Source organism: Dendrobates tinctorius, unplaced genomic scaffold (genome assembly GCF_039654945.1).
Source record: "Dendrobates tinctorius isolate UK_male_01 unplaced genomic scaffold, ASM3965494v1 ptg000046l, whole genome shotgun sequence".
Classification (NCBI taxonomy): Eukaryota; Metazoa; Chordata; class Amphibia; order Anura; family Dendrobatidae; genus Dendrobates; species Dendrobates tinctorius.
The window spans coordinates 86,173,723-86,190,652 of record NW_027361714.1 but is presented as its reverse complement, the minus strand read 5'-3'; the positions used below and the strand labels follow the sequence as shown (position 1 = coordinate 86,190,652).

The 16,930-nt window shown below is 44.0% G+C and overlaps 1 protein-coding gene across 2 annotated transcripts in view; it reads right to left on the bottom strand.

The window, feature by feature from the left end:
* The window catches only part of PREP (prolyl endopeptidase), a 191,485-nt gene extending 178,037 nt beyond the window's left edge, over nucleotides 1-13,448 (bottom strand). Inside the window, exons 1-3 of one of the 2 annotated variants that reach the window (XM_073576097.1) lie at nucleotides 13,271-13,448; nucleotides 9,265-9,339; nucleotides 2,804-2,937 (exon numbers count right to left, since the gene is read on the bottom strand). In XM_073576097.1, the coding sequence (XP_073432198.1) occupies nucleotides 2,804-2,937; nucleotides 9,265-9,339; nucleotides 13,271-13,324 (263 nt within the window). In that variant the 5' untranslated portion in view covers nucleotides 13,325-13,448. The remainder of the gene's footprint in view (nucleotides 1-2,803; nucleotides 2,938-9,264; nucleotides 9,340-13,270) is intronic. The other variant, XM_073576096.1, reaches the window with a different exon arrangement.
* Between the last annotated feature and the right edge of the window lie 3,482 nt (nucleotides 13,449-16,930).

Below are 16,930 nucleotides of genomic sequence, written 5' to 3'. Positions count from 1 at the left end.
CCAATAAATTTAGTTCAACTTCACAATTGTGTCCCACTTGTTGTTGATTCTTCACCAAAAATTTACATTTGATATCTTTATGTTTGAAGCATGATATGTGTGAAAAGGTTGAAAAGTTCCAGGGAGCTGAATACTTTCGTAAGGCACCGTGTATATATATATATATATATATATATATATATATATATATATATATATATATATATATATATATATATATATATATATATATATATATATATATACATACACACACACACACGTACATATACACTGTATATACAATAAGACAATAAGTAATTTCTCACCCATCCCAAAGGATCAGTAGGAGAAGAACTTTCAGGTTTACATCAGCGTCATAGAGCTTCTAGCCATATCTGCCTGTTTGACTGCCATTTTCATAGGAAAGCAAAAACAAGGGGCTTTGCCTAAAGTTCATCCATGTGGTACAACTGGGGATTTTCTGCTGCCATTCAGCTAAGGTAGGTATGTGGGTCGAGCGCGGTGCTGTCAAACAATACCGCAAAAGGCTTTATTTTTTTTTTTTTTGGGGGGGGGTCAATAAAAGAGGAAAGTGAGGCTATGTGCACACAGTGCGGATCCTCCCGCGGATTTTTCTGTGCGGATTTTACTAAATCCGCAGGTCAAATGACCTGCATTTTTCCTACGGATTTCTTCCTCTTTTTTTTTTTGCGGTTTTACAGCGGTTTTTGTGCGGTTTTCCACCTGCGGATTTGTAGAATGGAGCAGGTGGAAAACTGCAGCAAAACCGCACAAAAGAAGTCACATGCTGCTTTTTTTTTCTCCGCACAAAAACCGCGCGGAAAAAAACGCAGCATGTGCACAGCGTTTTTTTTGTTTTCTTTTACATAGGCTTTAATGGTACTGTACATCACCTGCAGTTCTGCTGCAGATCCGCAGCGGAGAATCCGCACCGTGTGCACAGGGCCTAAACATGTGTTACAGAATAGAGTAAATTGATTATGTGTTTGTGATAAAATATTCTTCTGGGTCAATTTATTCCAGGTTTATTCCAGGCCAGTAAGTTTAACCTCAACTGTGGGTAAAATCCTGGAGGGTTTTCTAAGAGATACTATACTGGAGTATCTGGAGAAGAATAACCTTATGACCCAATATCAACATGGGTTTACAAGGGACCGTTCCTGTCAGACTAATCTGATAAGCTTTTATGAAGAGGTAAGTTCTGGACTGGACCAAGGGAATGCAGTGGAGGTGGTGTACATGGACTTTTCAAAAGCTTTTGATACGGTGCTACACAAAAGGTTGATACATAAAATGAGAACAATGGGGATAGGGGAAAATATGTGTAGGTGGGTTAAGAGCTGGCTCCGGGATAGGAAACAAAGGGTGGTTATTAATGGAGCACACTCGGACTGGGTCACGGTTAGCAGTGGGGTACCACAGGGGTCAGTTTTGGGCCCGCTTCTTTTTAACATATTTATTAATGACCTTGTAGGGGGCATAGAGAGTAGAATTTCAGTATTTGCAGATGACACTAAACTCTGCAGGGTAATCAATACAGAGGAGGACAATTTTATATTACAGGAGGATTTATGTAAACTAGAAGCTTGGGCTGATAAATGGCAAATGAGCTTTAATGGGGATAAATGTAAGGTCATGCACTTGGGTAGAACGAACAAGATGTATAATTATGTGCTTAATTGTAAAACACTGGGCAAAACAGTCACTGAAAAAGACCTGGGTGTATGGGTGGACGACAAACTCACATTTAGCGGCCAGTGTCAGGCAGCTGCAGCAAGGCAAATAAAAAAATGAGATGCATTAAAAGACGCATAGATGCTCATGAGGAGAACATAATTTTACCTCTATATAAGTCACTAGTGCGACCACACTTAGAATACAGTGTACAGTTCTGGTCTCTGGTGTATAAGAAAGACATAGCTGAACTGGAGCAGGTGCAGAGAAGAGCGACCAAGGTTATTAGGGAACTAGGGGGTCTGCAATACCAAGACAGGTTATTACACTTGGGGTTATTTAGTTTGGAGAATCGAAGGCTTAGGGATGATCTTATTACAATGTATAAATATATGCGGGGACAGTACAAAGACCTTTCTAATGATCTTTTTACTCTTAGACCTGTGACGGGGACAAGGGGGCATCCTCTACGTCTGGAGGAAAGAAGGTTTAAGCATACTAACAGACGCGGATTCTTTACTGTAAGAGCAGTGAGACTATGGAACTCTCTGCCATATGATGTTGTAATGAGTGATTCCCTACTAAAATTTAAGAAGGGACTGGATGCCTTTCTTGAAAAGTATAATATTACAGGGTATATACACTAGTTACCTTAATATTGCGCTGATCCACGGAGCTAGTCTGATTGCCGTATGTGGAGTCGGGAAGGAATTTTTTTCCCCAATGTGAAGCTTACTGTTTGCCACATGGGTTTTTTTGCCTTCCTCTGGATCAACATGTTAGGGCAAGTTAGGATAGGATATGGGTTGAACTAGATGGACTTAAAGTCTCCCTTCAACCTTAATAACTATGTTAATAAGTTTAATAAGTTAATAAGTTTAGCTTGAGGGTTAATTTTTTGTTTGTCAGTATGTTGTTTCCAAATGTGATGCATTTGGCATATATCTGAGGCAACAAATGCCAAAAACGCTATTCCATCTGTCAAATCAAACTTCTGCAATTTTTTACAGGGTAAATGATCCCGCTAATAGACAAAAAAAAAACACTACTGTATTTGCCCTGAAAGTGGTAGAAAATCAGTTTTCATGAGTCTATGTGGTCACTAATAAATGTATGTCTTAATTACCTCTCCCCTTTCTTGAAATGACAGCTATATTTGGGAAAGTCATACAGCTCTGTCATCCGTTCTTTGAATAGACGCCTGATGGGGCATTGTTCAAGAAATGGCACTGTAAGTTTGTTCTGAGCTTCAACAAAGGCCTGGAAATAAAAAGAAACATCATGCCAATTTAGTAAACTTCTAAGTTATCATAAGACAGGCACAAAATTAACATGCAAGGAAGAAATGGGACTGGCGAGCATGCTCGGCAGGTTTCTGTAATGATGTTGGAAAGAAATCATTCCCAGGTTCTCTCTGTTGTACTCTATGGGGAAAGCATCACAGAAATTTCAACACATCTCAAGAATATGAAAATATAGTCACTCTATAACGGTAACCTGTCACATGAAAAAGTTCTATAACCTCCAAACATGTGGTTAATCTGCATGGTAAGTATTCTGAACCTGCACGGCGGCACCGCACTTCCTCCCGGCAGCGCTCAGGTTTAAGTCACCGCTCTGTGAATTCAGAGCGGCATCAGTAACCTCGCCCCCGGCACTGACTCACAGAAGGCTCTGCATTAGTGCCGACTGTCAGTCGGTGTCGGGAGCATGGTTACAGACGCCATTTTCAATTAACAGAGCGGTGACGGGAACCCAAATGCTGTTCAAAGTGCGGGCACTGGGCAGGTTAAGAATGCCATTAACCTGCAGATCAACCACATATCGACAGCTTAGTAGAGTTTTTTTGACATGACAGGTACCCTTTAATGAAGTATTTAGACTTTAGGGAGATTGTGTAAGATTCTCTTGTGGTGGTGCTGCAGGCTATACAGTACAAGGGGGCAAATTCTGCATTGTTTTTATGCCCTGTTTTGTCTACTTTTGTGAATTTTTCACCTGTTTTTCATTTGCATCATATTCATCTTTTCATTTAAACCCTTTTAAAGTCACTTTTTTATCGTTTCATCTGTTTTTTAGTTTACCAATTTTTTCATCCAATTCATCATTTGCGACTTTTCAAAAAGTCGCAACATTTTTGCAAATGTACTCCAGTCCCCCTAGAATATATTTACAGTTGTGGCCAAAAGTATTGACACCCCTGCAATTCTGTCAGATAATACTCAGCTTCTTCCTGAAAATGATTGCAAACACAAATTCTTTGGTATTATTATCTTCATTTAATTTGTCTTAAATGAAAAAAAACACAAAAGAGAATGAAGCAAAAAGCAAAACATTGATCATTTCACACAAAACTCCAAAAATGGGCCAGACAAAAGTATTGACACCCTCAGCCTAATACTTGGTTGCACAACCTTTAGCCAAAATAACTGCGACCAACCGCTTCTGGTAACCATCAATGAGTTTCTTACAATGCTCTGCTGGAATTTTAGACCATTCTTCTTTGGCAAACTGCTCCAGGTCCCTGATATTTGAAGGGAGCCTTCTCCAAACTGCCATTTTTAGATCTCTCCACCGGTGTTCTATGGGATTCAGGTCTGGACTCATTGCTGGCCACCTTAGAAGTCTCCAGTGCTTTCTCTCAAATCATTTTCTAGTGCTTTTTGAAGTGTGTTTTGGGTCATTGTCCTGCTGGAAGACCCATGACCTCTGAGGGAGACCCAGCTTTCTCACACTGGGCCCTACATTATGCTGCAAAATTTGTTGGTACTCTTCAGACTTCATAATGCCATGCACACGGTCAAGCAGTTCAGTGCCAGAGGCAGAAAAGCAACCCCAAAACATCAGGGAACCTCCACCATATTTGACTGTAGGGACCGTGTTTTTTTCTTTGAATGCCTCTTTTTTTCTCCTGGAAACTCTATGTTGATGCCTTTTCCCAAAAAGCTCTACTTTTGTCTCATCTGACCAGAGAACATTCTTCCAAAACGTTTTAGGCTTTTTCAGGTAAGTTTTGGCAAACTCCAGCCTGGCTTTTTTATGTCTCGGGGTAAGAAGTGGGGTCTTCTTGGGTCTCCTACCATACAGTCCCTTTTCATTCAGACGCCGACGGATAGTACGGATTGACACTGTTGTACCCTCGGACTGCAGGGCAGCTTGAACTTGTTTGGATGTTAGTCGAGGTTCTTTATCCAACATCCGCACAATCTTGTGTTGAAATCTCTTGTCAATTTTTCTTTTCCGTCCGCATCTAGGGAGGTTAGCCACAGTGCCATGGGCTTTAAACTTCTTGATGACAATGCGCATGGTAGACACAGGAACATTCTGGTCTTTGGAGATGGACTTGTAGCCTTGAGATTGCTCATGCTTCCTCACAATTTGGTTTCTCAAGTCCTCAGACAGTTCTTTTGTCTTCTTTCTTTTCTCCATGCTCAATGTGGTACACACAAGGACACAGGACAGAGGTTGAGTCAACTTTAATCCATGTCAACTGGCTGCAAGTGTGCTTTAGTTATTGCCAACACCTGTTAGGTGCCACAGGTAAGTTACAGGTGCTGTTAATTACACAAATTAGAGAAGCATCACATGATTTTTCGAACAGTGCCAATACTTTTGTCCACCCTCTTTTTTATGTTTGGTGTGGAATTATATCCAATTTGGCTTTAGGACAATTCTTTTTGTGTTTTTTCATTTAAGACAAATTAAATGAAGATAATAATGCCAAAGAATTTGTGTTTGCAATCATTTTCAGGAAGAAGCTGAGTATTATCTGACAAAATTGCAGGGGTGTCAATACTTTTGGCCACAACTGTATGTATGCCAAAAATGTTTGTGCAATTTTTGTGACATTTTGAGAAACGTGCAACATTTTGAACTGAAAAGTCGCAAATAAGGTTAGAGGAACAAATAAAGACAAAATTCACTAACTGTATGCGCCCTTTTTTAAAAATAATAGGCAAAAAAATGGCAGGTCCATAGTACCAAGTTTCCCCACAAATTAAAGGGAATCTATCATTAGAATCAAACCTCCTATGCCGTTTATATGGGCATGTAGCTCATGGGAAGTTGATTAAAATGATACCTTGATATCTGCGATCCGATGTCTTATTTCAGACAAATCTATGTTTTTCTTATAAGTAAATGAGCTGTTCAGGACACTTATCTACAAGAGACTCTGCCTCCAGAGCTTATTATAAATTAAAGGATGTTCCCAATGTCAGACATGTAAATAACACAAAGCAGTAGAACTGAACTTTGTCTCCTTACAAACACATTTGCTGCAGCCCTCAATGCTCTGCTCTATTGTAACACTGGCTGCCTGTGAGATGGAACCACTGAGAGAAACCTACAGATGTGTCAGTTATAATCACACACAGCTCTGCAGTGAGATCAGGAGAGCAGAGAGTGGTCATTTACCGTCATTACATGTCTCACACTGGTAACATCCCCTTTCATTTAAAACAAGGATTTCTTTGGAATAAAACATTGAATTTACACTGCTACTACAAGATTATTATAAACAAGCGTTTCTAAAAACATTCATGTCACGATACAGTGAGGAAAAAAGTATTTAGTCAGCCACCAATTGTGCAAGTTCTCCCACTTAAAAAAATGAGAGAGACCTGTAGTTGACATCATAGGTAGACCACAACTATGAGAGCCTATTGCACACTCAGTCTTCCCAGCCGGGTGCAGGGCTACAATTTTGTTTCTGGTGTTCTTCGACAGCTCTTTGGTCTTCACCATAGTGGGGTTTCGAGTGTGACTGTTTGAGGTTGTGGACAGGAGTTTTTTGTACTGATAAGTTCAAACAGATGCCATTACGACAGGTAATGAGTGGAGGACAGAGGAGCCTCTCAAAGAAGAAGTTACAGGTATGTGAGAGCCAGAAATCTTGCATGTTTTTAGGTGGCCAAATACCATATATACTCGTGTGTAAGCTGAGATTTTCTGCACATTTTTTTGCGCTGAAAATGCCCCCTCGGCTTAAACACGAATCATTGTGCAGAAAGCCAGCGGGGGAGGGGGGAGCGGAAGCAGGAGCCAGTGGCTGGGACATCATACTCACCCTCCTCGTGCCATCGCTGAACGTCCCTGCATCTTCAGTTCTCCCAGGGCTGGCAGCTTCTTCTTGTGTTGAGCGGTCACATGGTACCGCTCATTAAGGTAATGAAAATGGACGCGACTCCACTCCCATAGGCGTGGAGGCATATTGATTACCTTAATGAGTAGTACCATGTGATCGCTCAACACATGATGAAGCTGCCGGCCCTGGGACAACGGAGGATGCAGGGACGTTCAGCGATGGCACGAGGAGGGCGAGTATGGTGGAGAAGGACTGGGGGAGCACTGAGGAGGACGGGAGGAAAGCACTGAGGAGGACGGGGGAAAGAACTGAGAATGGGAGAAGCACTGAAGAGGATGAGGGAAGCACTGAGAAGCATGGAGGAGGATGGGGGGAGCACTGAGGATGGAGGAGGATGGGGGAGCACAGAGGAGAACATGGGAGGACAGGGAGCTGAGCCATACATAGAAGGATGGGACGGGGGAGACGAGCCATGCATATTTGGAGGGCGGAGAGCCACCCGCGAGCAGGACATGGATGAGGGGACAATGCATACCCGGCTTTTATACTCGAGTCAATAAGGTTACCCAGTTTTCCGTGGCAAAATTAGGTGCCTCGGCTTATACTCGGGTCGGCTTATAATCGAGTATATACTGTACTTATTTTCCACCATAATTTGAAAATTAAATCTTGCCAAATCAGACAAGGTGATTTTCTGGATTTGTTTTCTCATTTGACTCTCATAGTTGTGGTCTACTTATGATGTCAATTACAGGCCTTCTCTCATCTTTTTGAGTGGGAGAACTTGCACAATTGGTGGCTAACTAAATACTTTTTTTCCCCCACTGTATCTTGCATATCACTGCTGGGACACCCACAGATCCTGAGATCAGTGCTCTGTATAGAGTGCTGGCCCTGCTCCATCACTCCACTGGTTCTCTATGGGTGTGCTGTAGATAGAGCACAGCCCTGGGCATTTTCTGGGCGTCCCATAGACAATAAATGTGTGAGATTACTGCTCTATTTCAATGGGCATTTCAGAGTCTTATTCCTTCGACCCCCCCCCCCAACAATCTGAAAGTTGTCACCAATGCTTAATATGAGTGATCTTTTAATGGAATAACCCATTAGCCCCTTACAAACCACAGTTTCTTTATAGCAGTAGTTCGAGGGATTTTTACAGCAATCATAGTTGTGCTATGAAGCCAACATCCTTGGACATTCACCAAAGATCAATAAAATTGGCCTTTAATGATTTAACTCCTTAGATGCATCTAAAGTGTTAGACTGAAGGAGATCGCTCCCTCTGTCAGCATTATACAAGTGATCGAGCTTCAAAAGATTTAAAATAAATAAAAAACCTACCCAAACAAAAAACAAATGGGCGCCAATGGCAGACATTAGTATAGGCATACAATATGTGTTTGTCAGATCATTCAAATGTGTCCTGGTGCTAAGTTTGGAACTTATGAAAAATAGTCTATTTTTCAATCAGAAAAAAACATAAGATTTTTTTCATCCAAAAAAATTCAAGTAAGAGAAACGGCACAGTAAGCTGTATCAAACATGAACATGCTTCTTAAACTCCAGTACCCAAAACATTAAAGTGAAAAATGAAAGTAGCATTCAAAAAAAATCCATGATAAAGATTATTTATTGCATACAAGCCCAGAATAGTTGAGTCTGTCGTTTATAATTATTTTATCCATATGCCATCTGCATGCCCATTTGTGGCTCTGTATGACATCATCAAATCGCTTGTGTTACACATAGCAGTGCTTGAGCCCTGCTAATAGCAGCAGAAATCCCATGAACACCGGCCACAGCTGTGAGAGTACGGACGTTCTCACCTAAACCATTTTAGGGTAGATATGATGTTTTGATTGCCTTTTACTGCAATTTATTGCAATGTTGCAGCAGTCAAAAAAGACGCAATTCTTGTTATGCCATTTACAGATTGATTCAATTTATTTTATATTTTGACCGGACTTTTACGAACACAGAGATACCAGATGTGTATTTTTTATATTGTTTTATTTTTAATGGGGTAAATGGGGGGGTGATTTGTACTTTCAGATTTTTTAAAACTTTTTTCCCACTTGTTACTTGAAGCTGCGATCATCTGATCACTTTTACTACACATAACAGTGCATCAGCCCTGCCAGCACTGCTATGAATAGCAAAAGTCACCATCTCCTATGAATGCTGGCTAAACGATGGCTTTCACAGTAGACTCGTCATGACAAGTATGGGGGTCTTCATAAGACACATGGCAACCCATCGGTGCACCGTGATCACGTCACGGGCGCGTGGAATGACACACACCCTGCCGATGCGTGTTAAATGTCCCCGTCAGAGATTGACGAGTCACTTAACATACTGACAGCTGCTGTCAGCGCTCCACTCACCCGCGGCTGTTAGAAGCAGATGATGGTTTTTTTTTTAGAAGGATGACCCCTTAGACCTGTGTATACTTTACATGGTGCAGTAACCTCTTTAGGGGTATGTAGTAAAAGAAATACCTTTGTCTCCTCACAGTCCGGATCTTCCAACCACTTGTACGGATCAGGTACTTTAATTCCATGATAGTCATCTATCTGCAAAACACACAAGGACAATATCAACACAACCGGCATACATAGTGGAGTAGTGAAATAGGAAATATCTGCAGACATGTTGTAATGACCTAAACTAACAGACCAATGTGCAGTCTACCTATGATACAAGCGAGTAGCAGCAAAGTCATGGTTGCAACGAGACTTCTATTGTTTGACATGGGGAAAAAAATATGCATAAAGCCTATAAAGGAAATCTGTTGGCAGGTTCTTGTGATGGAATCTGAGAGCAGAAAGATGTAGAGGCAGAGAGCCTGATTCCAGACATGCATTGTGAAGGGTTAATACTAAAATCAGAGCTGAAGTTTCGTTTTATCCATTCTCTGAAGGTTTTGTTTCTTCATTTTTGTTGCTGTAAGATAAATTTTTATAATTGGCATGGGCTGTCATGAAAACAGACTGTTCTCATCTGTACAAGATAAGGGAGGCGGGGGTGTAAAACTCTGAAGAATATGCCACTATACTACTTTCTACGCTATTTAGGTACGGACATATAAGCAGTTCTGGTTTTCTTGCAATATTATTGGCTTACAAAGTGAAGCATTACCATGATAATATTGGTAGTTGAGAAAATTGCATAATTAAGTAAAATATTATAAAAGAAGTGACTAAAATAAAGGGGCTTAGTGATCTGCCTCGATCCTCCCGTACAGAGACCCCCGTCTCAGTGTGGTCATTTGAGTTGCTAGCAACACTGGAATAATTTGGAAATCACTGGCTCAACCGTGAAGGGTTAATTTAGCCCTCCCAAAATAGCTACCTCGACAGCATCACTTGCATGATTGATTGCTGAAGTTTTGCTACACTGTTTTCCTTGCTGGACGTGTAGCCGCTCTCTGAATGCTGAGCTCTGTGTAACCCCACCTATACCCCTAATTGGCAACTTCCCTTGTACACTGTGCATTTTCAGTAAGCCGCCAATCAGTGGTGGGAGTGGGGTTACACTGATTATACTGACTGCCTGGCATGAGATAGCTAGTCCTGCTGTGATAATCTCCTACTGATTAAACACTTATTGTATTGAAACTACAGCAATCTGCTGAGAAAGTGACATCCCTGGAATCAGGGTCTCTGCCCCGACATTATGCTTCTCTCAGATTATATAGCAAAAACCTGCTGCCATATTACATTTAAGTATTGCAAAAATTATCACAATGTTGGAAAGACTGAGTTTTATACAGTTTTTCTTTTCTTGCTTTTCTTCCCTTGCATTTTTCCCTTTAAAGGGGTTGGATTCATTTGTATTTCAGCATCTGCTTACAAACGTGGACAATAACACACTAATAACCACCCTCTATCTCTACTGCGGCATTCGCTGGCACCCTGTAGCAATGCCGTCACCGCTAAAGTGCATGTGACAGCTACAATCACTGGGCTCAGCAGTGACGCTGAGGCAGGCGACACTAGTTGATTGGCAGCAGTGGTCACATGAGTTGTACTCATTACATCGCCGCTGCAAACTGTCAAGACTGGGGCGATGACCGCACTGGACCCAGGGAGGATGGATATGTGGCGTTCGGCTAAATGTGGGAGCCGGGCATGTTCGTAACGCTATAAACCTGCCGATTAACCCCATGTTGGCAGGTTAATAACGATTTTTCTGGAGACAGGTTCCCTTTAAGCATTTTCCGCCAAGAAAATGCTCCGTATTTAAAACAGAGGTCGATGGGACGACTAAAAAAAAAAAAACACCTGGGCATCTTTATGACCATTTGCAAACTATTTTGCCTCAAAAACTATAGGAATTTATTCATTGTTCAATGAATTTCAAAATACGTCAGAAAAACGGCCGGAAGAAACAGGCCAATCCACCTACAAAAAAACCCGCCGAAAGAATGTTAACTAGAAACAATGGGGTTAAGAAAAGCTAGAAACGCTCCTCAAGAAAGGATTGAAAAAACGCATCAGGAGAACAAAACTCTGAAAAAAAGAACAAAGACAAGAAGCGGTTCCTCAGGGGTCTTTCACTTAACATTCTTAAAAAAAAAAATGGAGATTTTTGAGCACCAGAAAAAAAAGCGTAAAGTCAGTCTAATCCCAGGTTATGTGGAGATCTGCCAGAGACACACCTGAAAGACCTATAGTCATTTTGTGATGAGACCACTTTGCCGTTCTGAGAATCCGGGTTTTGAGCTTTATTATTTATGCTTCAGGTTCTGAAAAAGGCCCAGTGGGAAAAAGCGAGTACACGGAACATACGTGGGGCATCTCCTGATGGAAACCGCGCCAAGCTGGGCACCGGAAAATGCTTCAGGAAACCTCCAGCGCACTCTCTCTCATTGTAGAGCCGGCACTGATGACCGGGCATTCCCTGCAAGGCGCCGGCACTGATGACCGGGCATCCCCTGCAAGGCGCCGGCACTGATGACCGGGCATTCCCTGCAAGGCGCCGGCACTGATGACCGGGCATTCCCTGCAAGGGGCCGGCACTGATGACCGGGCATTCCCTGCAAGGCGCCGGCACTGATGACCGGGCATTCCCTGCAAGGCGCCGGCACTGATGACCGGGCATTCCCTGCAAGGCGCCGGCACTGATGACCGGGCATTCCCTGCAAGGCGCCGGCACTGATGACCGGGCATTCCCTGCAAGGCGCCGGCACTGATGACCGGGCATTCCCTGCAAGATGCCGGCACTGATGACCGGGCATTCCCTGCAAGATGCCGGCACTGATGACCGGGCATTCCCTGCAAGGTGCCGCCACTGATGACCGGGCATTCCCTGCAAGGTGCCGGCACTGATGACCGGGCATTCCCAGCAAGGCGCCGGCACTGATGACCGGGCATTCCCTGCAAGGCGCCGGCACTGATGACCGGGCATTCCCTGCAAGGCGCCGACACTGATGACCGGGCATTCCCTGCAAGGCGCCGGCACTGATGACCGGGCATTCCCTGCAAGGCGCCGGCACTGATGACCGGGCATTCCCTGCAAGGCGCCGGCACTGATGACCGGGCATTCCCTGCAAGGTGCCGGCAGTGATGACCGGGCATTCCCTGGAAGGTGCCGGCACTGATGACCGGGCATTCCCTGGAAGGTGCCGGCACTGATGACCGGGCATTCCCTGGAAGGTGCCGGCACTGATGACCGGGCATTCCCTGGAAGGTGCCGGCACTGATGACCGGGCATTCCCTGGAAGGTGCCGGCACTGATGACCGGGCATTCCCTGGAAGGTGCCGGCACTGATGACCGGGCATTCCCTGGAAGGTGCCGGCACTGATGACCGGGCATTCCCTGGAAGGTGCCGGCACTGATGACCGGGCATTCCCTGCAAGGTGCCGGCAGTGATGACCGGGCATTCCCTGGAAGGTGCCGGCACTGATGACCGGGCATTCCCTGCAAGGTGCCGGCAGTGATGACCGGGCATTCCCTGCAAGGTGCCGGCAGTGATGACCGGGCATTCCCTGCAAGGTGCCGGCAGTGATGACCGGGCATTCCCTGCAAGGTGCCGGCAGTGATGACCGGGCATTCCCTGCAAGGTGCCGGCAGTGATGACCGGGCATTCCCTGCAAGGTGCCGGCACTGATGACCGGGCATTCCCTGCAAGGTGCTGGCACTGATGACCGGGCATTCCCTGCAAGGTGCTGGCAGTGATGACCGGGCATTCCCTGCAAGGTGCTGGCAGTGATGACCGGGCATTCCCTGCAAGGTGCTGGCAGTGATGACCGGGCATTCCCTGCAAGGTGCTGGCAGTGATGACTGGGCATTCCCTGGAAGATGCTGGCAGTGACACTGATTTTACAGCACATGCCATAGGAGTGTGGGCTAAAGCTCTCTCCACACTGGCACCATGGCCACCACATTACTAGTCTGCCCCATCTCCAGCACGGCTATAGGGACAGGACACCGGGACACAAGGAAGTGACCGAGCACTTTCCGGCACTATGCGGCGTCCACTACCGGGCGCTCTGCACTCACTGCGCTCTCATCTCGGGCCACTTCCGGGTAGCTGAAGGACTGGAGCTGCTGCATCTTCTCCAGGGGGCGAAGGAGGATCACACAGAGACCGCGCTGCCGCACACAAGCCGGGGGAAGATGTCACTCCGGAGCCGGCGCCTCCTCGCGGCCTGACTGGGAAGAGCTGTGGGCGCATCATAATGACGAGAGTCATTCATCGCGGCAGCCGGCCGTCATCAGCGAGGGCCGGGAGTGAGGAGGAGCGGCGGGGGGCTCAGGGGTTCCGCTGTGTCCTCCTCACCAGAGCCTTAACCACAGGGGTCACCAGCGTCGGACTGGAGCACCTTGGGCCCACCAGAGAAAATCATTCTTGGGGCCCACTATGTAGCTACATCGAAATAAATACAAGACGACCAATTGTGCGGTAAAACACACTAATACCAGGGTATAATGTAAAGTAGTACAAATCTTAATTATGTAGCAGGAGTTGGGGTAGCCTCCCTCATAGAATATAAAGCAGCCCCCTCATATAGTATAATGCAGCCCCCTCATACAATATAATGTAGCCCCCTCATAGAATATAAAGCAGCCCCCTCATATAGTATAATGCAGCCCCCTCATAGAATATAATGTAGCCCCCTCATAGAATATAAAGCAGCCCCCTCATATAGTATAATGCAGCCCCCTCATAGAATATAATGTAGCCCCCTCATAGAATATAAAGCAGCCCCCTCATATAGTATAATGTAGCCCCCTCATAGAATATAAAGCAGCCCCCTCATATAGTATAATGCAGCCCCCTCATAGAATATAATGCAGCCCCCTCATAGAATATAATGCAGCCATCTCATAGAATATAATACTGCCCCCCTCATAGGGTATAATGCTATATAGATATAGAGTTAGATAGATATAGATAGAAAGATGTAGAAATAGATATAGAGATAGATAGTAGATAATGGATAGAGATAGATAATAGATAGAGATCGATAGATATAGATGGAAATATAGATATAGAGATAGATTGATAGATATAGAGATAGATAGAAAATAGATTATAGATAGAGATAGATAGATAATAGATAGAGATATAGTAATAATAATAATATAGCGATATATAGATAGATATAGAGATAGATAGCTATAGAGATAATAGATATAGAGATAGATATAGAGTTAGATAGAAATAGATAGATATAGATAGAGCGATAGATAGAGATATAGAGATAATAGATAGATATAAAGATAGATATAGTGATAATAGATAGCTATAGAGATAGAGCGATAGATACATAGCATTAGATATAGAGATAGATATAGAGAGAGATAGATATAGATAGATATAGATAGAGAGATAAATATAGAGATAAATAATGCATAGATAGATAGATATAGAGACAGATAGATAGTTAGATAAATAATAGAGATAGAGAAAGATAGATATAGATAATAGAGAAAGAGATATATATAGAGAGATATATAGAGATAGATAGATATAGAGATAGATATCTAGATAGAGAGAGACAGATAGAGAGATAGATAGAGATATAAAAAAACAAACCACGATACTCACCTCTCCTCCTCGCTCCCACGCTGATCCCGGCTTCAGTGTCAGGAGCTGCCCCCTCTGCCAGACACACAGCGGGTGTGCGATGTAGTGACGTCATCGTGCACTGGCTGTGAGTCAGGAGCAGAGGGGACTGAGGGCGGCGCCGGCCCTGATTTACAGGTGCAGAGCGGCTTACTGGGCTGGGGGCGGGGCCTCTGGGGGTGGAGACTGTGAAATGATATTCACTGCTTCGCAGTGAATATTAATTTCTCTTTAGCAGCGGGGACAGGGGCTTCTGCCTCCTGTCACCCGCTGCAGCTCCACTGGCAGGGGCCCCCATAGCAGCTGCATGGTGTGCGACACACCACTGGCTGGGGGCCCCTGGAGCAGCAGGGGCCCTAGGCAACTGCTGGCCCTGTATGCCAGCAGGTGCCAGAGCCCACCAGATGCCAGGGCCCACCGGCCCTGGGTCACCACCAGCGGTAAAGATGGCTCTGTACATATATATGTCCAGTCACACCAGCATTATAGATGGTTCTATACCTACAGTTAGGTCCATATATATTTGGACAGAGACAACATTTTTCTAATTTTGGTTCTAGACATTACCACAATGAATTTTAAACTTAACAATTCAGATGCAGTTGAAGTTCAGACTTTCAGCTTTCATTTGAGGGTATCCACATTAAAATTGGATGAAGGGTTTAGGAGTTTCAGCTCCTTAACATGTGCCACCCTATTTTTAAAGGGACCAAAAGTAATTGGACAGATTAAATAATTGTAAATAAAATGTTCATTTCTGTTACTTGGTTGAAAACCCTTTGTTGGCAATGACTGCCTGAAGTCTTGAACTCATGGACATCACCAGATGCTGTGTTTCCTCCTTTTTGATGCTCTGCCAGGCCTTCACTGCGGTGGTTTTCAGTTGCTGTTTGTTTGTGGGCCTTTCTGTCTGAAGTTTAGTCTTTAACAAGTGAAATGCATGCTCAATTGGGTTGAGATCAGGTGACTGACTTGGCCATTCAAGAATATTACACTTCTTTGCTTTAATAAACTCCTGGGTTACTTTGGCTTTATGTTTTGGGTCATTGTCCATCTGTAGTATGAGACGATGACCAATCAGTTTGGCAGCATTTGGCTGGATCTGAGCACACAGTATGGCTCTGAATACCTCAGAATTCATTCGGCTGCTTCTGTCCTGTGTCACATCATCAATAAACACTAGTGACACAGTGCCACTGGCAGCCATGCATGCCCAAGCCATCACACTGCCTCCGCCGTGTTTTACAGATGATGTGGTATGCTTTGGATCATGAGCTGTACCACGCCTTTGCCATACTTTTCTCTTTCCATCATTCTGGTAGAGGTTGATCTTGGTTTCATCTGTCCAAAGAATGTTCTTCCAGAACTGTGCTGGCTTTTTTAGATGTTTTTTTAGCAAAGTCCAGTCTAGCCTTTTTATTCTTGATGCTTATGAGTAGCTTGCACCGTGCAGTGAACCCTCTGTATTTACTTTCATGCAGTCTTCTCTTTATGGTAGATTTGGATATTGATACGCCTACCTCCTGGAGAGTGTTGTTCACTTGGTTGGCTGTTGTGAAGGGGTTTCTCTTCACCATGGAGATTATTCTGCGATCATCCACCACTGTTGTCTTCCGTGGGCGCCCAGGTCTTTTTGCATTGATGAGTTCACCAGTGTTTTCTTTCTTTCTCAGGATGTACCAAACTGTAGATTTTGCCACTCCTAATGTTGTAGCAATTTCTCGGATGGGTTTTTTTTTATGTTTTTGCAGCTTACGGATCGCTTGTTTCACCTGCATGGAGAGCTCCTTTGAACGCATATTTCCTTCACAGCAAAACCTTCCAAATGCAAGCACCACACCTCAAATCAACTCCAGGCCTTTTATCTGCTTAATTGAGAATGACATAACGAAGGGATTGCCCACACCTGTCCACGAAATAGCCTTGGAGTCAATTGTCCAATTACTTTTGGTCCCTTTAAAAACAGGGTGGCACATGTTAAGGAGCTGAAACTCCTAAACCCTTCTTCCAATTTTAATGTGGATACCCTCAAATGAAAGCTTAAAGTCTGAACTTCAACTGCATCTGAATTTTATTCAGTCGCCATGACA